Source organism: Leptidea sinapis, chromosome 6, assembly GCF_905404315.1.
Source record: "Leptidea sinapis chromosome 6, ilLepSina1.1, whole genome shotgun sequence".
In the NCBI taxonomy this organism is placed as follows: Eukaryota; Metazoa; Arthropoda; class Insecta; order Lepidoptera; family Pieridae; genus Leptidea; species Leptidea sinapis.
In genome coordinates, this window is record NC_066270.1 from 10,990,575 (window position 1) to 11,017,598 (window position 27,024).

Here is a 27,024-nt window from a genome sequence, read left to right on the forward strand (position 1 = left end):
GCATACATAGGGATATAGGGACAGAGAAAGCGACTTTGTTATATACTAGATAGTGATGATACAACTTCACCCCTCTGGTACTCCGCGACTGACTGTAGTGCGACATGCGATAGATGGGCGAAAAAAAATTGAGGCGATTTAATAAAAGTTTCACTTTAAAAAAATAAGCAAGTTATATTGAGTGGAAAGTATATTCAATTTTTTCATATACTTTTGTAAAGTATATGAAAACTCAATATTGTTTTGAAATAATATGATATAGAGACTAGTGGACCCAACAGACGTTGTCCTGTCGGAAATTTCGGACACACGTCTTTAATTTGAAAACTCGGTCCATCCGTTGGGAGAAGTCCACTTAAATACACATGAGCAGGATAATTATATTATATTATTAATATTATATCGACGGAATTAAGAATCTAAACCAATCTCAAATTCACTGGAACACACAAAAAAATCATCAAAATCGGTCCAGCCGTTTAGGAGGTAGTTTAATTGTGAATCAAAACCATTATCAAATCCACCTGAAGACACACACCAATCTCAAATTCACTGCAACACACAAAAAAATCATCAAAATCGGTCCAGCCGTTTAGTAGGTAGTTCAATTGTGAATCTAAACCATTCTCGAATCCTTTTGAATACACACAGAAAGTTTCATTAGAATCGGTCCAGCGGTCTAGGAGGAGTTCAGTGACATACACACGCACACAAGAAATATATATATAAAGATACGAACATTACCACGACATGCCATGCAAAGTAATTATTAAATAAAAACTTTTTTTCAGAAAATGACATAAATACCAGCATAATAATATAAATGAAATAAAAAACAAATTTATAATGATTATGCTTTACTATTCATTAAATAAAAATATTAAAGTATTAAAAAAGCCTTTTTAATGGGGTTTGAACCTCGAACCCATACACTCCCTTTATATCTAGCTAAAATCTGGCGCCTCACACCACTCGGCCAACCTCGACTCAGCGGCGGGCTGTAATTTGACATGCGATAGATAGACGAAAAAATTTGAGGGGTTCTCACGGAATTAAATCAAAAGAACTGCCTAATTTAAGCCTTCCTGAGGATGCCTCGTGTAGAGGCGAAACACGTGTCGAATTGTTTAAAAACAAATATTGGCGGAATTAACACTAAAGAAAACTTAAATCATTTGTATTTTATGAGACACACCCTCATCTATGCATTTGTTAAATATTAATGCTAATTCAGGTGCTATTATGTCAAGTATATTTTTTACAATATTTTGTGATTGACATAGGTGCGTTATATTATATGATATATATAAATTATAAAGAATATTTCAAGCAACATGCCCATTGTTATGCAATTAGTATGGGTACTTTACTTATATAAATAAACATAATAAAACTGTTTTACTGCAGGCATATTATACAAACGATTACTTATAATACATAATAAACTTGATTGTTTTAACACGTGCACAGTAAGGAACTTATTACATAATTATTTTCAATTAGATACTGGCATACAGTAACAAAAAGGTTATTCGAGAATTTCGTTTGTGCAATTACGCACAATTCCAAAGCGCCACATTGAAAATTTAGTATCAAAACCTTAGATTAAGGAACTTCTAGATACCGTTGGTATATTACCTTATCTATGGAACCCGATTAAACATACCAACATGAGGTTATAATATTATGTTCCATGGCCTATATTGGGCCTCGATTTATAGTTATAGTTCTAGAGCTCTTAATATTTTAATGACAAATAAATAATTTTATTATTTGAACTATATAGCCATAGTTATTGTTAAAAAATTTAAATTGTTCAATAGTATAAACTTAAAAGCGAAAGGATTTGTTGGTTCACTTATCAATTACCCTTTGATCGTTGTGTGCGTCAAAAGGGAAAATTGGTAAGCTAATGTAGTGTAGGGGTAAATACTGTAAAAAGCTTTCTTAATTATGAATATTTTACATGTTTTACCGTCGGAGGCCTTTGTAAGCAGGCCGTATATATAAAATTAGTGGTGCAATTGTGCATGTGCCTCACGCAATGTTCATAATTGTTCATATATAATCATATATAGTCTCGCACTAAGGCTGGGTGGCGTCATATTAGCTGTTAAAGTTAGGGTTTAAGTCAAATTTAACCTAACAGTAACTTAGACATAGACTGGAGAATGTGTTGCACCATCGTATTCATATTAAAAAGTGAAATATCAAGTAAATATAGAATATTGATTTGAAACTTTTGATATGTCGGTATTAAACATTAACAATAGCTTTAACCTCTAGGTAAATTAGCATCTTACCAGTGGGAGGCTCCTTTGCGCAGGATGTCAGCTTGATTATGGATCCCACAACGGCGTCTATTACTGCCGTGAAGCAGTAATGTGTAAGCATTACTGTGCTTCGGTCTGAAGGGCACTGTAGCTAGTGAAATTAATGGGCAAATGAGACTTTACATCTTATGTATGGTGCCGACGGTTGTAGTGCCACTCAAAATTTTTGGGCTTTTCAAGAATCTATGAATACGCCGGGCGTATCTATCACCGTCACCTGAACGTGCTACTCGTCTCATCCTTTATTTTCATAAAAAAACCGTCGAAGATTCGATAGTTACGGTAAACAGTTAAAGTTATGACGTCATCTAAAAATTGTCAAATGGTGCAACACATTTTTGTTTAACCGGTAGTTTGTTATGGCTAAAGTTAGTTTGTGCAACCCAGCCTAAATGTTTAGAACATTGTGATTCACGTATTTGGCTTCAGGCTTCTTGAGAAAACTTTATTTAGTTAATGTATCAAAGACAATTCAAACGATAAGCCGAAAATTCAAACGTTTCACATTTAGTTGGACAGTTCTGCTACATGTTATTATAAAACAATAGTTTGAATTATATGTTGGTTGAGGGAAGGACCAATCGTAGGAGAGATCTTTGTGGGAGGCTATTGTCCAGCAGTGGACGTCTTCTAGCTGAAGTGATGATGATGACTTATGATGAGGCCTAAACTAAACGCTTTGAATTGTCATTATAAATAATTCATTTAAATTATTGAGTATACCATAATCTTAATATATATAAATTACGTGACACGTTGTTTGTCCGCTATGGACTCCTAAACTAATGAACGGATTTTAATGGGGATTACTTCATGGAGTGCAGTTTAGTCCAACTTGAGAGATAGGATAGTTTTTATTTCGATTTGGGACCCATAATTATTTTTATTTCCAATATTTGTTTTGTACGGACATATTTTCTGAGAGAGAATTTATTGACGCACGGTTTGACAGTTCTGCTGTGAAATAATTTGATTACAGTTAACAACAGGGAGCAATGACGATCTATAATCTATATCTATATAGAACGCCATTGACAGGGAGCATATTTTACAAAATAATTCTTGGTGTTATGAAATATTATTGAAAAATTCATAAAAAAACAGTATTTTATTTATTATGCACACAACGACGTCTGTCAGGTCAGCTAGTATGATATAAATAATATAATCCTAATAATGACAAAAGAAATACGGGTTGCACTCCGGCAGTGCCGGCAGAAGTGAAAACTTGAATATTAACTTTGTGTATCTTTGAATATTGTGGAATGGTTTGGTTAGGGAATAATAAGGCACGAATTGTTTTATTTATCAGTATAAAAGTACTAGCATTTATGTGGTTAAATACAATATCGAACACAAAAATGACAATTAATATTACATAAAATATTTAGTACTTCGGAAGTATGACAATTATTTTACATAAAACGTTTATCTCTCAGAAAAATCAACTTCCATCCATAATAAACTGTAAAAATATTTCACGGCTGAGATTTGATCCCTCGCCATCGCGGAGTTTCGGCTTGGCAATCACAATGATTCTACCACTGATCCAATGATCATTAAGTTGAAATAGCCTAAATATAATTAGATGTATAAATCTTTAACACTTAATACACTGTAGTCTCCCACTTTGAACGCCTCCACCTTAGAATTCTCAGCTGAGGTTAAGTATCTGGGAGTTACATTCGACCAGAAACTAATAAAGCAGTAAATAAAGCTGAAACAGCCTTGGGTGTATGTCAACGTCTGGTAGGGAGTACGCCCAAAGCTCCTCCTATGACTGTTCACAGCAATTGACCAAGAATCACACACGCCTCCATTGTGTGGTGGAACAAAACTAGCAAGAAAACAACTGCAGACAGGTTAAATAGCCTGCAGAAACTTGCCTGAATATTGGTAACCGAGGCCATGACATCCACTCTAGGTGCGGCCATTCAGGCGATGTCTACCGCCTGTTCGATTGTTCACTCAGCAAGAGGCGAAAGCGAGCATGCTGAGAGCATTTGCCCAAAGGGGGTCATATAACTGGATGTCGTAATCGCTTAGGACTTTAGAAGACTCAGTTTTAAAACTCAGATCAAATGACTCCACAATTAATCACTGTCAAACAATATATCGTGGAACTACCTTCTAGGGATGTCTCGATGAACAGCAAATCCTTGTGGAAGAACTCTTATGGTTCACCGATGGGTATTAGACGCTGACTTGACGGCGTCTAAATTAGTCAAAAATTGCATTGAATGCCTGAACTCATAAGGCATGAATAATAGAGTGATGAGAGTGTGATGAGTGGCAATGTAAGGGCCGATGAGCTCGCAAGAGCTAGAGCTTAAGCAGTCCAATGTGGTCCGGAACCTATTTGTGGACTGCCTAAGACTGCCATCCGATACACCCTGAGAAACCAATGTCAACAAGAAGCACTTAAACGCTGGAACAACTCAAAAGGCATAAATCATTTCAAAGCCCTGATAACGGCTTTCAACAATGGATACGCGAATGAAGGCCTATCATTGAACAGGAAAAGTCTATAGATCTACCAGGACCTACCAGGACGGTCGCCTTAACAGGCACCGTAGTATGGTCGGAATAAAAAACGATAAAACTTGTAGATTTTGCCTTGAGGCTGATGAAACGCCTCTTCATCTGCTCTGTGATTGCGGCCCACTAATGCATAAGTGTAACACCATCCTTGGTGACTACACCCTGCTCCCGGGTGCTGTTTGTAATACTCGCGTCAAGAAGATACTGCAGTTCGTAAAGGCAGCAGGGCTTGACGACGACCTATAAGTATGAGTGGCGAACACAATAGTTCAGTTCTGGACGCGGTGTTACTGGGACTCACCAGGACTGGTCGTATAGCCACCCTCTTCAAATAAATAAAATAAATAAATCTTTTATCCATAATTTAAACGACTGTCTTACGAATATTTGATCAGGCCACGTGTCCTGACGCGAGTTTAACATTTTATACTCATCCCAAGAAAAGTGCTCAACGCAGCTAAAGAAGATTTTACTTCAAAAATTCCAATATGTTTTGACACGTTCATATAATCATCATAACTTTTATTTGGACTGTACAAAGTCTGCCGCGTCCGCTGGTTACTAAATAACATCTTAGTATTCCATATGGATAGTTGTTTATTCTGTATGGAGTTAGTATTGCCTTCATAAATCTTTTGAGATCTGTCCCAAATCCGTGTAATATAACGCTTCAGTTGAACACGATATAATATGTTCGACCTTCCACGAGACTTGTCGTACATTTTGACACAGTTTAAGTAAGCGTTCGATTGTGTCGAATATTTACTGCAATTTAACTTTAATGCCGCTATCCCAAGAAATCGCCAAAATAGCTCATAATTGAAACCATTTTTTGACCTTTTATACAGGTTGGCCGAGAAGTTGACGTCCAAAGCTAAAATTTGAAAGCCTCATGGTGATGAGTATCCGAATCACCCCTATGTATATTCTACGATTTTGCGTAGTTTAGGAGATAATAATTTTTTCCCCTTTTATCCGCTTTTTTCACCTAATTGTGGCTTAGGACTTTTTTCTAATTTTTTTGAACACTCTTAGTTAATTTTATTGTTGATAATTATTAACTACAGTTGCAATAAACACATAAGAAACTATGAATAGTTTAGACAATGCGGAACTAGTTTAGAATTGAGTCGGTAAGTTCAAGGTAACTGCTCCAGCTAAATTCATGAAAATGTTCAAGGTATCAAAAAATAAAATAAAATGGGGACCCTATAGCTACTAACTATTTTTAAAAACTTCCCAGAGCATTGGCCAATAAAATGAGCCAAATTCAAATTTTAGCTTTGGACGTCAACTTCTCGGCCACCCAGTATAAATATTTTATATTCAAATACTTAATATATCGGTATCAATTTTTTGCGGCAACTAACAATAATGATTGATTCTTAAGAAGTTTTTTACTTTTTGCTAAAAACCTTATGATTTTTAAATATTTTGTTTCACATGGTCTTTGAAAGGGGAATGGTAATCGCTTGAACTAAGTAATTTGTAAAAAATATCATCAATAACATGTAGCCTGGATGTTTGTCTTACGTAATATCTGAAATTGATGCCCCTTCAATCAATAGCATGAGTGCTAAGTTATTCCAAGTGTGCGTGTATCAAATAATAATTTACGAATTTATTGAGAATAGTCGAACTGTTTAGATATATTATCAAGGCCAATTTTATAGCTCTCCGACCCTTGAACGACAAATGGCAGTCGGTAGAACTTCGTAACACATCTTGATTTTTCGTATTTTATACAGGTTCGAATCTAACGCAAATTTTGCAGAAGTTTTTTTTTTATGAAATAAAGGGACGAGACGAGCAGGTCGTTCAGCTGATGGTAATTGATACGCCCTAACCATTACAATGCAGTGGTTCTCAAGATTATTGAAAAACTCAAAAATTCTGAGCGGTACTACAACTGCGCTCGTCTACGGCTACGGCACCCTTCACACCGAAACAGTATTGATTACACATTACAGCTTCACGGCAAAAATAGGTGCCATTGTGATACCCACATTCTAGCCGGTATCCAGTGCAAAGGAGCCTCCCACTGATAAGAACTGTAATATTAATTGTAAAATTAATTTTATTGATGAATGCTACACTGAGTTATTTAATGTGAGTTAATTAACACAAATAGTTATACTGAAATCTTTAAGTTTGTGAGCATATTTGAAACCCGTGCAAGCCTTAACTCGTGAACCGATAATGTATAATCTACTTCATACACACATACACCTACAAGCCTGATTTTTAAAAGTTAGTAAGTAAATTGGGTTTTTGGTAAGGTTAAATGGAGACTCTAATGTGTGATAAGTACAGTTACCAGTGGGAAGCTCCTTTGGACAGGATGCCTGCTAGTTTATGGGTACCACAACGGCGCCTATTTCTTCTGAAGCAGTAATGTATAAGCATTATTGTGTTTCTGTCCGAAGGTACTTTGTGAAATCATTTTGCAAATGAAACTTAACATCTTATGTCTCAAGGTGACGAGCGCAATTGGAGTGCCACTCAACATTTTTGGAAGTTATGATTATCACATGATAATTACACTGTCAACAATGCGTTCTGGTAGAACAAAGTTCTACCTACAATCTTTGATTCTTACAAGATCTTAGTAATGAAAGAAAGCCAAACAGCGATCTTCAGAAGTCACTAAGTGATACGAAAACTTTGGCAATCATCTAAGCACATTGAGTGCAGGGTGCAGATATGTTAGATTAGGCCAAGTGAAGGCTTACATAGAGAAAAAGTGCAGAAAATTAAAACTATGAGCATTGTAAAATGTATAATAAATTCATTTAAATCATTGTTCTTTTTATTAATTACTAGCTGACCCAGCAAACGTTGTATTGCCGATATTAAAATCGCGATACAAAAGTAGCTGTTGATCGTAGATGGGTGAAAATTTAAAGTTGTATGTATTTTTTAATGCTGACTCATATTGAAACAATTTTAAAAAATGTCAAAAAAAAAAATGGCGTGGACCCTTACCATTAGGGGGATGAAAAATAGATGTTGTCCAATTCTCAGATCTACCCAATATGCACTCAAAATTTCATGAGAATCGGTCAAGCCGTTTCGAAGGAGTTTAACTACAAACACCGCGACATGAAATTTTTATATATTAGAAGCAATTAATTAGGCAGATTAATGACAGATTTTCTATTAATGTGTAAATAGTTGGATGAAGGTTACATGACGGCAGAGTAGGAGAGATCTTTGGGGCAGGCCTTTGCCCTGCAGTGGACATCTTCCGGCTGATGATGATATTTAAAGAGATTAATTGGTCATTATTTGCTATCTCATTTCTTATTTCTTAAGGAATAAAATAAACATATGGGCTCCGCTCGTAAATATGAAAATCTTAGTATATTACGCCACTAGTGAGGGAAGTAGGCCATTTCAAACCACGTGCAAATTGCCACCCGAGCCGAAGGCTTTCCTTTCCTCCCGGAAAACAGGGCAAAAAAGCGAATTTTCCGCGCAAGTGTGGTGAAATAGTAGATTGTTAACCAAGGTTCGAAAGAACCAATTCTCGAGGTATTTAGACGAGTAGGAATTGATTCTTTCGACCCGTGTTAAACACGCTACTTTTCATTTAACTATTTATATGATAATATATAATAATATTAGTAGTACCTATTTAAAATTAAGTGTCAAAAGTACAATTTGTGAAATTAAAAGTTACATTTTTGTTAAGAATGTTTATACTGTTTGATATATTATAACACATTTGGCTGTTCTGGATATCTGTAAAAGTAGGAAACGGCTATTTCATCAGACGATGGATTCCATGGCGGATACTCCCTGGAAGTTGTCGGCTGAGGCGAATTGGGGCGTTTTTTTATATTTTCAGTTAATTTGGTTGAAATTTTAATTTTATTTTGGACTGAATCCTCTATGTAGCCTGCGGTGACTGTGTTGGATTTCCAGCCTCCAGTTTTAAATACATAAAACTCTTCACAGCTGACAGCAGTTCAATTTTTAAAGTTCATTCCGGCCCTTGGGTGGGAAGTAATTTGTATGCGTTTTTCCCTCTCTACGGAGGGAAGCAGCATTTTCCACCCAATAAGCAGATCAAAAAAACAATATTACTTTCCGAGTATGAGAAATGAAAAAAAATATAAATGACAAAAACAATCCTTTTCTATCTAATGAGTAATTTGTATTTATTAAAGGTTTTTGAAAGATTTTTAAGGTTTTTAATAAATTAATTACTATGTAAAGTTAAAATATCATCGACCTAAAGAGATCTCCGCAAAAACCTACAAAGTTGGACATGAATTATACACATGACTTCAAATTACAATTTAAAATCAAATATTTTAATTCAAACGAGGATATGATATCACTTATTGAAAGTGAAAAACTACCACCCATTCCAAAAAGTATGCCTCAGACCTAAAAAGAAGCGGCGCAAGAAATTCAGCGGGCTTTTTTTTTTCATAAAAATATGGCTACAATATAATATCGTACAAAAGAAAAATATTTTTTAGTCTGAGGGCGGTGGCTTCATTCCCAATATGTAGTATTATTAAAAATGTTATTCATGTAAAAAAGGCATTTTTATTTTTCTCAAAATTGATTCCCTTAGAATTCTTTTTGATGTATATTTCTTATACTACTAGATACTACTACCGCTTCGGAAACAAATGGCGCTCTGAGAGAGAAGAAGCGGCGAAAGAAACTCTCCCAGCATTTTTTTTTTGCGATCTTTCCAATAAAAATATACAATATTGTACAGTAATTTCTATCGCTATAAAATAATCACAATCTAGTTCCAGGCTGTCCGATCATTTAGTTATTCAGCAGTGGAGTAGTAGGATTTACGACAGAGCCATTTTTTTATAAAACATTTAAATTTATTTATAGATAATGCCTGAACAGTGGCTGGGACTTTATTGTAGCTATATAAAGTATGTATATATAGTTACCTTCACCAGACAAACTTTTTTTTTAAATCCTTTTGAATTTCGTAATACATTTAATGTGAACATTTCTGGGATCTTGTTGTAAAAGCATATACATCGCCCCACAAAACACTTACTAACTCGGCTAGGTAGGCATAACAAGTTTAAATTTGTTTACTTTCTCAATAATCATTAATCGATACAGAATTATAATTTGCTGGGTCTTGAATTGACTTGGAAATTTAACAATTTCCGAGAAGCTCCATAATTAATTCCTAATTAAAACTAAAAACTTGTGTCGTGTTCGTTAATAGCGTACGTGTGACGACAGGGCCTTCGTCTAATGAAAATGTGAAGCTGGAAGTTGGCAAGTGAACTGTTGCTTATTTGGGTTAACACGACACCGGGTAATGCATAATAAAGTTGTTAGTGAACATTAGTTGAAGTAGCCTGGCTTGATGCCAACGTGCGTACATATTTGCTCCTCCAGTTAAGAGAAACATATAGAAACATCGCCTCTTATGTAATTCCCTCGCGATTTTTGTACGTTTTTTTATGACGATAGGGGATGAGACGAGTAGGATGTTCAGCTGATGGTAATTGATACTGCCCTGCCCCTTACAAAGCAATGTCGCTCAGGATTCAAATGCCTAAAAATTCTGAGTGGCACTACAATTGCGTTAGACACCTTGAGACATATGATGAAGTAGGAGGCTCCTTTGCACAGCCGGCTAGATTACGGGTACCAAAACGGCGCCTATTTCTGTCGTTAAGCAGTAATGTGTAAATATTACTGTGTTTCGGTCTGAAGGGCGACGTAGCTAGTGAAATTATTGTGAAATGAGACTTAACATCTTATGTCTCAAGGTGACGAGCGCAATTGTAGTGCCACTCAGAATTTTTGGGCTTTTCAAGAATCAGGAACTGCATTATAATGGGCGGGACGTATCAATTACCATCAGCTGAACGTCCTGCTCGTCTCGTCCCGTACTTTCATTAATAAAAGTCCCATTTGCCCAGTAATTTCACTAGCTACGGCACCCTTCAGACTGAAACACAATAATGCTTACACATTACTGCTTTACAGCAGAAAAGCCGGCATCCTGTGCATAGGAGCCTCCCGCTGGTAATCGTATGTACACTTTATTGCCTTTTAAGATCTTATCAAATAAAAACAAAAAAAAAATTACGAAATTACTTTTTGTTTCCTTGGTGCCTGGTTTTCTCTTTCTCCATGAGCATCTTCTGCTACTGGAGTTCAGCTGTCAGCTCAGAACTTCATCCTGTTTTGTGTCAAGGTATTGAAATTTTTCCATTCCTAAATGTTTTCGAACCATGCTTACGCTCTATTTCTAGCACCTCACCTAACCTCTATGCCCATATTATTATTATAATGCTCTAGCAGATCGCTCATCTGATGCGTGCATATCACTGCACTTATGTTTATAATAAAGATTTTTTTTTAAATATTCATCAAGTCTATTTTGAAGGCTATTTACTGATTTTGCAATAATCACAGATTCTGCTAAACTGTTCCACACATATTCTATGGACGTCGTTTGTCGGTCTACAGCAGTTCCAAGTTTCTGCCGACGCGCTGGCTTACCTCTCATTAAAAACTTTTTGGGTCCAGTAAATTCATTGCATTCTACGGTCACAGCATCTCGACAGCTTCTGTAAACTTCTGTGTATTTGTAGTACTGGTTTTGATAAGTATTAACTTAATTTGTACCAAAATTTATGAACTCTGCGGGAGTTGAACCCGCACCTCTCGGTATCTGACTTTTCTTGACGGTTCTTCCGAAATGAGCCAACCCTCCGAGTGACGCATCGACCGTAAATCTTGGCATGTCTTGTTCTTCTCTCAGGTTATGATAATCATGTTATGTATTCTACATATATGTAAGAAAAAGTTAATCGCATTTATATGAAAACTGAATCATTATTTTTAAGGTTTATTTACATTTCAGGAATACCCTTTTTATGCAATAACTTTTTGGCATCTTGTAGGTAGTGATATGATGAAGTTTTTTTATTCAATGTGAATATAAAGCAAGTTAACTTTAGCGGCAATAACCTATTGTTTCATAGCAAGAAAACCAAAAAGTATGAAATTTACCGCACCAAATATACTGAGATATAGTAGAACCGGTGGAATATCTTTATATCCCTTGGCATTACTCTTGATGCCTAATAACAATTGGGCCCCCATATTGAATGATTGTTTAAAGGACTTATTGTTGCAGCAATGCGGTTAAAAATATTAGAAATTTAACTGAAACAGATATATATTATTATGGGTCAATGAAGCCGATGTTAACACTTCTAAGTCATTGTGATGCAGAAAGGCATCTTTTAACAAATGAAGAAAGAAAGAAATATATTTAATTACCAGAGGCAGTGACAATAACATAATATATTGCAACAACACTTGGTAAACGTCGTGAAGTTACATACGTTCGTAAAGGGGCTCTGATTATATAGTTAAAAAGGCATAAAAGGCATTTATTTTCTCAAAATTGATTCTTTAGATTTTTTTTTGATGTCATTTCTAATAACTACTAGATACTACTACCGCTTCGGAAGCAAATGGCGTTCTGAGAGAGAAGAAGCGGCGCAAGAAACTCTCCCAGCATTCTTTTTTGCGCTCTTTTCAATAAAAATATACAATATTGTACAGTAATTTCTATCGCTATTAAATAATCACAATCTAGTCCCAGGCTGTCCGATCATTTAGATATTCAGCAGTGGAGTTATAGGATTTACGACAGAGCCATTTTTTTATAAAACATTTAAATTTATTTATAGAGAATGCCTGAACAGTGGCTGGGACTTTATTATAGAAGTGTATACATTTACCCTTAAAGCTATTATGTATCTTATGAAGCCTACTAGAATTAGTTACAAGCAATCCCTTACTTCTAGTGTTATTATAATGAAAATCACTATTAAGAGCAAAAAATTAATATAATATTCTACCATTTTAGGTGGCCTGCACAGAACCAGTCATCAGAACCATGTATCATTATCCTCTATATAATCTACTATAGAATCTGTCTTCCTAGTCAAAGCAGTTTTAGTATTATTTTAGTAGTAGTCTAGATTTTGTGCTCAGTGAGTCCTAGTACTAAAATAGAAATGGGAGTTTCATTTTTATTACTACTATCTTGCTTCGGAAACAAATGGCGCTCTGTGCGAGAAGAAGCGGCGCAAGAAACTCTTCCAACATTATATTTTTGCGCTCTTTTTAATGAAATATACATATATATTATATAAATTTCCTATGAACATTTTCTGGCATCTTATTGTAAAAAAGCCCATAAAATCCCCCACAAAAGCCTTTCTAATTAGACTTACAGCCATTTTCAATAACATATCGCTAGTTACGGATACATTGCTGTCACCGTTTAATGACAACATCTTATCTATCCACAGTTATGTCCAATATAGTTATAGTCCAATGCTTTTTGTCGATAGGTTATTGAAATGTAAGGAAGCGTAAAAGGATAGATGTGTCTACCTCTAGTAAGTAAAACTAAGGATAGATAGGTTATTGAAAACAGCCTTTAGTAGGCATGACAAGTCCTAGTACTGAAATTGAAATTGAAATGGGAGTGGGCTGGCCATGTAGCCCGCAAGCATGGCTCGTGGTGCAAGGCAGTGATAGAATGGAGATCGTGGGGTGAGAAACGCCCGAGAGGTCTTCCTCTCCGCAGATGCGTTGATACGACGATTTCAAAAGACTAGCGGGAACAAAGTGGTTGGAAACTGCTCAAGACCGTAAAAGATGGCATAAACTGAAGGAGGCCTACACCTTAGTTAGTAGGTTGATAACAACTAAAGAAGAATAAAGAAGAAGAAGAAGAAGAGTCCTAGTAAACAATGTGGTATTTTATTGTGAAACTGAATACCAAGACCAATGAAGGAGCCCTAAACTCTAGCTAACTTATTACTTACCAGTGGGAGGCTCTTTTGCACAGGATGCTAGCTAGATTATGGGTACCACAACAGCGCTTATTTCTGCCGTGAAGCAGTAATGTATAAGCATTACTGTGTTTCGGTCCCAAGGGCGCCGTAGCTAGTGAAATTACTGGGCAAATGAGACTTGACATCTTATGTTTCAAGGTGACGAGCGCAGCTCTAATGCCGCTCAGAATTTTATGATATTTTACGAATCCTCAGCGGCATTGCATTGTAATGGGCAGGGCGTATCAGTTACCATCAGCTAAACGTTCTGCTCGTCTCAACCCTTATTTTCATAAAAAAAAGGAAACTTAACGTTTATTATATCTATAAGCATAAGACACTTGAGTAGCGACAGTTGGTGAAGAGAATAATAAACGCACAAAAGATACTCTTAAAGGGATTTCATCTGAATATTATTGGAACACATACTGAACGAGGCATCAGCCAATAAAAATAACAGTTACCAAACATACACTTTTTCTGAAGAGAAACATGTATCGAATTTGAGTTACAATTATAATGGTAACCGAATATTCGACGTTAGTAAGATATGGAGTAAGTATATAAATGATTTGAGTTTTCTTTAGTGTTAAATCCGCCAATATTTGTCTCACTCAATCCAGAGTCTCGTGCAAGATTTTGGCGAGACAACACGTCCTAATGATGCCCCGTGTAGAGGCGAAACACGTGTCGAATTGTTTAAAGACAAATATTGGCGGAATTAACACTAAAGAAAACTCAAATCATTTATATAATTATGGATTTCCGCAAAGTAACGCCTACTAATTTCCAATGGTTTAACACTTTCCTATTTTGCTAACTATATATACACAATTCTAATAGTTACGGCTTAAACTACTCAGTAAGGCGAGACTTCACTATAAGCCACCGCCTGCAACTATGTAAGGTGAAAATTCGTCCTCATATGGAGCACTGTTTTCACCTCTGGGCGGATGTTCCCCAGTACCAGCTTCTTCCATTTGACCACATACAACGAAGGGCGACTCGAATCATCGACGATCAAGTCTTCCCCGATCGGCTTGATTCTTTAGCGTGGCTTAGAGATGTGGGTTCTCTCTGCAACTTATCTGCCACATTTATCACGGGGAGTGTGCCGAAGAGCTGTTTAACCTGATTCCTGCCGCCAAATTCCACCTTCGCACGACACGCCATAAGTTAGGATATCATCCCCACCATCTGGATGTGTGGCGGTCCTCCACAGTGCGGTTTACAAGGAGCTTTCTTCTACGTACTACAAAGCTGTGGAATGAACTTCCTTGTGCGGTGTTTCCGGGACGATACGACATGGGTACCTTCAAAAAAAGCCCGTACACCTTTCTTAAAGGCCGGCAACGCTCCTGTGATTCCTCTGGTGTTGCAAGAGATTGTGGGCGGCGGTGATCACTTAACAACAGGTGACCCGTGCGCTCGTTTGTCCTCCTAATCCATAAAAAAAAAACATCTATGTCTCTGCATTCATTCACAAAATATTGTACAATGTATTGGCGCCAAAATAAGAAAACTCAATGAAGAATCATATAAAAATGACAGATTCCAAATTCAAATATAATATTTTGTTTATTTTTAAATGTAACAGTATTTATGGCCAGACTAAGTATATACTATTGATCACTTTTTATTCTTTTTTTTAACATACATCATCACTTTATAATCATCAATATTATACATTGTATAGAATATAATGTAAAATGTTCAAACTGTAAGTAAGATTTAAAAGGATGGCAATGACTTTCTTGCCACTTCTTCTCTTTAGATCTTTGTCATTCATATTGTCTCATTTTCTGGCGGAAGACGCATTGTTGGTAGGCCCCGTACAAGATGGATCCATGATCTGGTTAAAATCCCCGGAATAGTTTGGATGACGAGGTAGGTCGTGGAGTTATTCGGGGGAGGCCTTTGTCCAGAAGTGGACTCCTTCCGGCTGAAACGATGAACGTTCAGTTCTTTATGCTGGTAGAGTTTACGCCGCTTCTTCTCTGTCAGAGCGCCATTTGTTTCCGAAGCGGTGGTCGTATCTAGTATATTAGAAATGACATCATAACTTTCTTCTAGAATGAAAAGAATTCTAAAATAACTTGAGAAAATAAATATCTTATACGAGGGCACTGAAAATTTCGGGTATCAAAGAAGTGACACAAAATTTTTTTGTGCAACACAAGTTTTTGTGTTAAACCACTTCGAAAGTCATAATAAATCATCGCTCTAGAATTTTCTCGAGTCAATTCCATTTTCTAAACGACTTAACAAGTTTGACAAGACCTTGAGACAAGACCGAGGATCTTCTTTTAAATAAATAAATGGTATTCGATTTTTAAAACCAAGGAGTTTTCAATTAAAAAGATTTTAATATGACAGGAACAGTGGAAATATTCCATTCCCTATACTTTTAGTGCAGCCTATGTATGCCTTATTTTTAATTATATTTACGATGAATTACAATATCATATATTTATTCTATTGTTAAACATGTTAATGCTGTATATAAGCATCACGCGTAAACGTATTATTAGACACTTCTCATAACAATAGCGTTTGTATAGCTTGTATTGTAACATTTAGATTTTAAGTAACGTAATATACGCAATAGCAAGGTGTAAACATCCAAAGTGGATAAAAGGTAAGATTGTGTGGATTACAACAATGGGCTATGAGGTGCTCTCGTGGCGTTCGGTTGCTATCAGAGTGCCAGGTAAAACTTCACTAAACCCAAAGTACAATAGATTAGGGACAGCTTTATGCAAGAAGTATTTTTGCTTATGCTTTTATTTTTCAAAACATTTGAATAGATATATTGTATACCTTTAGGTACTTTGCGATATTTATCTATATTTTCTATAATATATATATATATTATAGAGATAGACAATAGATAGATAGCTTGGGAAAGAACATAGGCTACCTTCTACCGCGATTAAAAGGCTTAGCAGGGTTGAAATAGGGGGTGAAATTTTGTATGAAGGTGTGAAAATATCATCGAAGTTAACATCATGAAAATTTGTATTTTACTTCACCATCATCATCAGCCGGAAGACGTCCACTGCTGGACTAAAGCCTACCCCAAAGATATTCACGACGATATTAGGGATATATATATGTATATATTGATAGTACATAAATACATATTTGTTCCAGAATATTTAAAATTTAGACATGTGTGTGAATGAAAAAGGGAGATGAAAGTACTATAGTTCGTAGCTTATAATAATGTATTTACCACAGCAGTTTATTGTGTATTATTTTCAAAGTGAGTATATAAATAAAATGCTGCCCAAAGTAACTTTTTCACGTGCACGAAGTCACGGGTATAAGCTAGTATATAATAAAACCCTATCTGTGTTCTAAATAAACGCGAGGAAAAGTTATTCCAAATTTAAAACTTTTTGTATTTATCTTACCATTAAAACTACAGAATTACACAAAAAGGAAAAGTAATTTTAAACTTGTAGTATTTTTACATTGCGCTTATTAATATGACAGTAGTTAGGTATAAAGTTATAGTTATACATTCTTAGACATTCTATGAGTATATATTATTATGTATTATTTTTTGTTTGTACATTTATTAATACACTAGCTGACCCGGCAAACATTATTTTGCCATATAAAGTATAATTCACACGATAGTTTTATAAGTAATAAAATATTGCCTATATTATAGCCTGTACATCATTTTGTTCTATTGTCAATAGTTTTTGCAGCGCACGCAAAAATAGGTTTTTGATTTTACACCTTGTGTTATCAAATAGCAATTTTATTACGGATCCCTAATTTTGAAGAAAAAAAACATAGCCTATAGCCTTCCTCGATAAATGGACTACCCAACACTGAAAGAATCATTCAAATTGGACCAGTAGTACCAGAGATTAGCGCGTTCAAACAAACAAACAAACACTGCAGCTTTATAATATTATATAGTATTAGTATAGATATAAGATTAATACTCTAATTTCTCGATTTACACCAGCTTATTATAAAAAATTGTATTTACTTAAAAATAGCACCTAAAAACCGGTTTCCCAGTAATTACTATTATGTAACAAAACCGTACTAGATACCAGCTCTACATAGCATGAGGTCAAATGGTCAGAGTCAGTACATGGGTATGTGTAGAAGAGGCTAGGGAAGTATATGATGACTACCACTAAACCTTTCATACATACTTTCTTATTCCTGTATAAAAATTGAGGGGCCCTGTATAAAAATTTGCTTGGGGGTCCTAATGAAGGGTAAAGATTTCTCACAAAAGAAAAAAACAATGTTTGCATACAATTAAAAGAATAGTGTATTTCAATACGTGTGCGGAAAGCCTGTCATTGCAAAGAATTCCAATCCGAAATGTCTCCCCGAGCCGAGGCGCAGCCGAGGGTTGACAGTCGGTCTATGACGGTTCCGCACGTGTAATGAACAACTATTTTTAATACAGTTGTGAAAAAATTAAGCAATTTAGTAGAATAATAAAAACACAATAGGCTCAAATAACTAATCATTTATTTCATTTCAGTTATTGGAAAATGGCACCAACCGTTAAAGAATATAAACAGATTTTTTTTGTGTTCTTCACCCATTCTGGGTAGGCAAAGGGATCTATGCCCATACAGCTAAGTCTTCAGTAGATTTTTTTTTATTGATATGAAATGTAATTGAAATTTAATGAGATGAAATGAAATCTAACCTAACTCATCGAATCAAATCATTAAATCTGATATTGAAACAAATTAGTCGTTTCTTTTTAGAAATATTTGCATGAATCATAAAAACTCATATGAATTTTGTTTTGTAAAAAACTTCGTGGTTGTTTTTTTCTTTTTAATAGACATTATTTTGACAGTTGGGAAAGAGAAGGCACTAGTTCGGAAAAGGTAAAGAAAAAGCTGGAGTATATAATAGTCCACATCCCGAACGCTATACGTGCCTGCAATACGCCATTTTTTGAGCAACTATATTAAAATATTTAATCATCATAATTATCTGTCTGTCACTTTTTCCAAAATTTTAAGAAAAAAATTCAAATTAAAAATACACTCGCCTTGCCTTTTTTTCTAATGAGCTTTTCTTCAAAAAAATGCTTGAATTCAAAATAATTTTCAATCAGCCATTAATTAATTATTGTTGACCGAAATATTATCAGTGCTCACGTATTACTAAAATATAATAACTCTAATAAAGCCTTAGAAGGCTGGAGAAAAACAAATATATAGTCAAAGCCAAATTTCACTATTCATAATAGGATTAATGTTTAAATGGTTAAGCTGAGGTTTGAAAGCACTTTTTGCTACGAAAAGTTTTCCAAGCTTTTGATTAAGTGTATATTAACACAAGAGACACTTGACCAAAGAAAAAGGTAATTTCTTGTATCAAATTTTAATAAAAAAGTTCAAATTCGTTTCATATAACCTGACATATTAAATTTATCTACCGAATATATTTTATATATCCCTACTAATATTATAAATGTGAATGTAAGTTTGTTTGTTACGCTTTTAAGCTGGAGCTACTGAACCGATTTGGATGAAATTTGGTACAGAAGGAGTTTGGTACAAGGACATAGGACATACATCCCGGATAAATCATGTTCCCAGCGGGATTTCTGAAAAATTTAAATTCAGGTCGATGAGCTATTACTATACCAATAGTAGGTTTAGTTTCCCATAGCAATCGTACTCGAAATAAGATTCATATAATATGTTGGGAACAGCAGTGAAAACGGGAACCGGAACTGGAATAGGACATGAGATAATCTTGAATTCCAAACTTATTATTTTTTTAAATCTTTATCTACGCGGACAAAGTCGCGGGCATTAAATAGTATATTATTATACAACGAACCTGCTCGTCTTCTGGCCGTGACAGAAAATGAGTCGGGCTTTTGGTTTCAAGCGTTGCCTTCTGCGCCGATTGGAACGCTACTTGACAATATGACACTGTCAATATGTGTATCACTCCGGCTAGGTATAAAACTGAATGAAGCACATCAATGTAGATGTGGCGTTCAGGTAGATGCTCTTGGATGTCACGAGCTATCCTTCCTAAAATCAGCAGGCTGTATCAGTCGACACGCCAGCATTAATAAAGACATCAGCAGGTCATTCATAAGATACATAACAGCTTTAAGGGTAAATGTGTACACTTCTATAATAAAGTCCCAGCCACTGTTCAGGCATTATCTATAAATTTAAATGTTTTATAAAAAAATGGCTCTGTCGTAAATCCTATTACTCCACTGCTGAATATCTAAATGATCGGACAGCCTGGGACTAGATTGTGATTATTTTATAGCGAAAGCAATGACTGTACAATATTGTATATTTTTATTGAAAAGAGCGCAAAAAAAGAATGCTGGGAGAGTTTCTTGCGCCTCTTCTTGTCTCTCAGAGCGCCATTTGTTTCCGAAGTGGTAGTAGTATCTAGTAGTTATTAGAAATGACATCAAAAAGAATTCTAAAGGAATCAGTTTTGAGAAAATAAATACCTTTTTATGCCTTTATTTGCCGCTCTTCATTGTCAGCTGTTTTAGAGCCAAATGGTATTACCCGCCGCGATGAAACTCTGGCTCCTTTGCATTTCCAAGTTACGTCAGTTGGTGCTGGGGCTGCTGCTTCGACTACCGACTGCTCAGTGAGTCTTACATCTGCATGCCATTTGGTGTCGAGACACTCGGCTCGACACAGGGGCCCAGAGGCGCAGAGAATGTACAAGGTATCTAAACGCCTCAATTAGGTTTTTTTTAATGACAATAAGGGACGAGACGAGTAGGACGTTCAGCTGATGGTAATTGATGCCGCCCTGCTCATTACAATGTAGTGCCGCTGAGGATTCTTGAAAAACCCTAAAAATTCTAAGCAGCGCTACATGTGCGCTCGTCACCTTGAGACATAAGATGTTAAGTCTCATTTGACCAGTATTTTCACTAGCTACGGCGCCTTGCAGACCGAAACACAGTAATGCTTACACATTACTGCTTTACGGCAGAAAAAGGCGCCGTTGTGGTATCCATAATCTAGCTGGCATCCTGTGCAAAGGAGCCTCCCACTGGTAAAAAGGCCACTGGAAACCCAAGCACTGGCAGTTTGGCAGTTATTTCCGCTAACTGTATAATGAAACTTATTCAAAACAAGTTTGTCATCGTCGTCCGCCCATATAAGTTCTCACGGAGAGACTCCAGCCGACCCTGTTATTAGGGTCATCAAGCCTTATTCGACCACACTGGCTCATTGGTTCCAACTGGCGCTTTACTGATGAAAAGCAATGGTCAAGACTTTCAAACACTGATGCTTTTTAGCGTGAACTCGTAGCTAATAAGTCACCACCTCCTCCTAATTCCTGTGATGTCTTTAGATAACGCCGCCCATGGTGGGTGGCGTTGATGACTCACCGTTGGGTGACCTATTTGCTTGTTTGTGCTCCTAATCTCATAAAAAAGGCGATACTTAGTTTGATACCTGATAAATTTAAAAAATTAATCTATTCCTAAGCACTACAGAGTTCCTTGCGCCGCTCTTCTCTTTCAGAGCGCCATTTGTTTCCGAAGCGGTAGTAGAATCTAGTATATTAGAAGTGACATCAAAAAGAATTCTAAAGGAATCAATTTTGAGAAAATAAAAGCCTTTTATGCCTTTTTACGTACTCATAGCAACTTGCGAAAACTGCTGATAACTAATATTTGAAAAGATTAATATTTAAAACTATCTATCTAAAAAAGTATCTATCTATCTTGGTGTGATTTCCCGTAATTCAAATTCAAATTCAAATATTTTTATTCAAAATTGGATGTGACATCACTTATTGAAAGTCAAAAATACTACCACCCATTCCAAAATGAATGCCTCAGGCCTGAGAAGAACGGGCGCAACAAACTCAGCGGGCTTTTTTTTTCATCAAAAAATATGTTTACAAAGTAACATTGTACAATTAAACTTATTATTTAATAGCCAGAGGGCGGTCACTCCATTCCGAATCTGTGGTATCATTAAGAAGGTCATTTATGTTATAGTAACCTTTACCACACAAACGTTTTTTGAATAACGTAATATGATAGTTATAATTTAATGTAATCACAGTATATAAGATTTGTTTTGTTTGAATAAATTTGTCTTAGTTACACCTATCTAAAAGTGATATTATAAACTCTATAACAGATATTATAAGTATCGAAATTGTTCCCGAGTATCTAAAACAACCGTTGACGTGTCGTTATTTTGAATGGACTGTGGTCTTGGATTCGGCAATGACCCCCTAGATGCGTGAGTGGGATAGAATCATTGAGAGACAAGCATGTATTGCCGGTTGCGTCGACGCGTCAGTGCCTCCGGTAGAGCCGGCATTTATCCGCGCTGCCTCGATACCGACGCTCGTCCTAACTCTACAAATGATAATCGCGAGTGTGCTAAGTGCTAAGTGAATCTACAACATGGGTGGACTATATGTGTTTCTAGTATTTGTGATGCTGTCAACAGCTTTTGCTGACAGAAAGCTCACGATAGCCGAGAAGTTGAAGGAGGATGGTGACTTGTCTCAGGTAATTTGTACAAAAGTTTCACACAACTTTCACTTTCATCGAAGTCTGATAATTATTTGTAAGGAAAACTTTTTGAAAAGACTTACGATTCATTGAATATTGAGTCAATTTAAAGTTTTGCTTGTTATCGAGTTTTGAAGCTGTTTATGTCAGAGCGCGACCTAACAGGCATTAAACTGGTTATATTCTCGTTTCTAGAATGGTTTCGTTACTAAACAGTTATAATCTAGAGTCAAAGTTATGATCGGCTTAGCCAAGTTATAAGTTAATCAGCTAAGTAACGTAGGTACTACAGTAAGGTTTTATTAATGCAATAAAATTTAGTAGAGCGACAATATTGGAGGCATAAACATGATATAAAAACAAATTGTTATATTCTCGAGTTACCGTTAAGGTTATATATATTTTACAAGTGTTACAAATAAAAATACTTAGTTGGTATGAAACATATTGTACTTTCTTGATTATTAAATACATTAATTTAATTAACAAAAAATGCGTTTATAGATTAAAACACAGGTTTATTGGTTTGCTCTAACATTCTGAAAAAAATTATCAGTTCGAATCTTTATTTTTGATCATGCACTTTATTGATACGACAAATGGATTTTTTGTAGTTAACGCCACAATTTTGAATATTTTGAAGGCTATATTTTAAATAGGTTCATTATTACCCATTTAACAACTACGTACCTACCTTCTAATCGTCAGTACGACTTAGGAAGGAATCGTTATTTAATAATGGATATAAGGTTATTGGAAAAACGACAGTCAATACTACCATTTAATTCATTAGATAGATTTACGTTTTAATAAAACCTTAAACAAAATAAAGCATCTATAAAATAACAAATTGAATATTCTGCACCATAATCTATATACCTATATAAAAATGAATTGCTGTTAGTTAGTCTCGCAAAAATTTGAGAAGGGCTGGGCCGATTTGGCTAATTTTGGTTTTGAATTACTTAAGGAAGTTTAAATGGTGAATAAATATGAAAATGCTCGGATATATTTGTTTTTCGGATTTATTTTAATTATTAAGTCTTCTAACTTTTATTCCTGAGTCACTTGGCCCTTAGCTAGAAAATAAAAAATGGCGATATCTTCATTTAATATAAATTATAATTAAAGTTTTAGAAAATAAAGATTTTTATAAGTACTTTTTGCTTAGTCATGTGTGTACGCGGACGAAGTCGCGGGTATCAGATAGTTTGAAATAAAAATAAACGATACAAATATAGTACATTATGATTTTATTTAAGTATAGATGAGAAATTAAGTTGGGAAAGGAAGCTGTTAAGACTTGGCACACATGACGACCCATATAGCCGAATGGTTAGTGACCCTGACTACTAAGCTAGAGGTCCCGGGTTCGAATCCCGTTAGGTGCAATAATTGATATGATGAATATAGAAGTTTGTTTCCGAGTCATGGATGTTTATATGTATTTATGTATGTTTAAGTAAGTATATTGTATTAAATCTATCGTTGTCTTGTACCCATCGTACAGGTAATGCCTTGTTTGGGGCAAGATAATTTGTGTAAAAGTGTGTCAATATTATTATTTACGGACGAAATAAGCAATTCTCTAGAGTCTGATTAATTTAGGATACGGGAAAGGATGTAGCGTATCTATTATCATTCTATTTTCACTAAGTCTGAACAATTGGCGAAAAAACATTTTTTTTATGGAATAGGAGTACAAACGAGCGTACGGGTCACCTGTTGTTAAGTGATTACCGCCGCCCACAATCTCTTGCAACACCAGAGGAATCACAGGAGCGTTGCCTACCTTTAAGGTGGGTGTACGCGCTTTTTTTGAAGGTACCCATAACGTATCGTCCCGGAAACACCGCACAAGGAAGCTCATTCCACAGCTTTGTAGTACGTGAAAGAAAGCTCCTTAAAACCACACTGTGGAGGACCGCCACACATCCAGATGGTGGGGATGATATCCTAACTTATCCTTATTTTTTATAGTATGATTTTTTTTTGACAGAAAGTACGTTTATTCGTATTTAAAATACTTAATATACCAAACATACTGGCAGTGTTTTCGAGTTGGATTGGGAAGCTGAGCCGTTGGCCGAAATAGTTGCTTAAGCTTGTGTTTCCACTATTGGACGAGCAGATAGTACTTTGCAATATCTGCACGCCTCTGGGCTCCACGGGTCAAGTGTCTCGATACCATTCGCCACCAATATGTCGTATCGACATATTTGTCTTCGGCAGTTGAAGCAGCCCTAGCACAGACAGAAGAAGCCGGACATGAGGAGCCAGTGTCGATGCAAGTTTAATTCGAGTACTAATTCTGACTCGATATTTGACGTTATTAACATAAAGTTCGAATATATTTATCACTAGTTACCCGCGACTTCGTCCAGATTTCCCAGTGTAAACATATTAGTTGGTGTTTCAATGCTGCCACATTACACATATCTATATATCTAATATATAAAATTCTCGTGTCATGGTGTTAAACATTGAACTCCTCCGAAACGGCTTGACCGATTCTCATGAAATTTTGAGTGCATATTGGGTAGGTCTGAGAATCGGACAACATCTATTTTTCATCCCCCTAAATGTTAAGGGTGATCCCCACATTTTTTTTTTAATTTTTTTTGCCATATTTTTTATATTTGGTTGATTATGAGTCAGCATTAAAAAATACATACAACTTCAAATTTTCACCTATCTACCATCAACAGTTACTTTTGTATCGCGATTTTAATATCGGCAATACAACATTTGCTGGATCAGCTAGTATCTATATAAAAGAGAATGTATGTGTGTATGTTCCCTAATAACTCCTAAACTATTCGACCAATCTCAATGAAATCTTTTGTAATAGATTCGTTGAAGCTCAAGGAAGATTTACATATATAATTTATATGGCAAAACAATGTTTGCCAGGTCAGTTAGTTATAATATACAAAACAATCATATATCTCTCATCGTTAAGGCAGCATTAGTAAGAAAGGTTTTTCTCCAACTTACTTTACAAATCCGACTACCACGAAAAGGCCTTTTAATTTTTTCAATACTATATAATATTAATTCCAAACATATATAAAACACTAGCTGATACACGCGACTTCGTCCGCGTAGATAAAGAGTTTTTAAAAATAATAAGCAAGTTTGGAATTAAAGATTATCGCATGTCCTATTGCAGTTGCCGTTCCCAACATATTATATGAATCTTATTTCGAGGAAAATTGTAATGGCAAACTAAACCTTTTATTGGTATAGTTATACCTCATCGACGTGAATTTCAATTTTTCAAAAATCCCTCGGGAGCCATTGTTTTTCCGGGATAAAATTGAGCCAATATCGTTTCCTAAGCTCTAGTCTATCGCTGTACCATAATTCATCAAAATCGTCTCAGTAGCTCTTCCGCAAAAGCGTAACAAACAAACTTACATTCACATTTATAATATTAGTAGTGATGTGGCTTTTATATGTAACAGAATTTTAAAAAGATGCATTAGAACTAGCGATGATCAACTACAAATTCAAATTCAAATATTTTTATTCAAAATAGGATGTGACATCACTTATTGAAAGTCAAAAACTACCACCCATTCCAAAATGAAAGCCTCAGACCTGAGAAGAACGGGCGCAACAAACTCAGCGGGCTCTTTTTTTTCATCGAAAAAATATGTTTACAAAGTAATATTGTCAATTAAACTTATTATTTAATAGCCTGACTGGTCACTCCATTCCCAATCTGTTGTATCATTAAGAAAGTCATTTATGTTATAGTAACCTTTACCACAAAAACGTTTTTTAAAAATTCTTTTGAATAACGTAATACTTTTGTTATTTGAACATTTTCTGGGATCTTGTTGTAAAAGCATATATATCGCCCCACAAAAGACTTACTAACTCGACTTAGCCGAGTAGTAAGCTTTATAAGTATATATCTGTTCCTGGTGTTAACAATTCCTGGTGATAACAATCTCACAAGCATTACATTTATTACCTCTTTATAGTTTTAGTGTAGAAAGCGACATAATTATTGTTGTCGTCATCCATATAAAACGAATGTGGCATTGTGTAAAGCCTCCGCAGTGCGTTAGAACTAAAAATAAAGAATTGCCCTTGTCGCTGTAATAAGATTTAGTGAGCTAATGTCGGTTATCCTGTTAGAGGCACCGGCTACTGTTTAATGCGAGGCGAGTGAGTCACCAATGAATAAAGGTACTGTAATGAAAGCATTCCTCGGCGATCCGTCGGCCATATTTCCTCCTTTTAACCGTCTCGATCAACTTGCTGTGATATTATAAAACAAAAGGTTGAGTAACATGGGACCACCCGGGCTGTGATAAACAATTCTTAACCCTTTTAGTGAGTGGTGATGAGTAAATGGTAAATCAGAAATCATAAACAATTCACATATTATTACCCCCTTATTCATAATGGTCCGCTAACTTAAAACAGCCGCTAAGGAGTATTTTTTCTCATTCTGACTTAGGTCAATAGAAGAAGACAGAGTGAGAATTAGCAATGCTTTCAGTTAGCAGGCTATTATGAATAAGGGGGTTAATGTTTAATGTATATATATTTGGTGTTATTATCTATTTGTAATTTTTAAGTTTATTTTGGTATTTTCTTTGATTAACGCGAGTGTTACACATTTACCCCCCGAGAAAACGAGATCTGGAAAGGTCTTGAAACGTCGGGTTAACTAAAATAAAAATCTAACTTTTACGCAAAAATCTAATGTAAAAACAGATACAAA

At 35.4% G+C, this 27,024-nt stretch overlaps 1 protein-coding gene across 1 annotated transcript in view; it reads left to right on the forward strand.

The window, feature by feature from the left end:
- The first annotated feature begins 22,085 nt into the window (after positions 1-22,085).
- LOC126965197 (fasciclin-1) overlaps positions 22,086-27,024 on the forward strand; it is a 130,841-nt gene continuing 125,902 nt past the window's right edge. Inside the window, exon 1 of the mRNA XM_050808638.1 lies at positions 22,086-22,280. Coding sequence (XP_050664595.1) covers positions 22,173-22,280 — 108 coding nt within the window. The 5' untranslated portion in view covers positions 22,086-22,172. The remainder of the gene's footprint in view (positions 22,281-27,024) is intronic.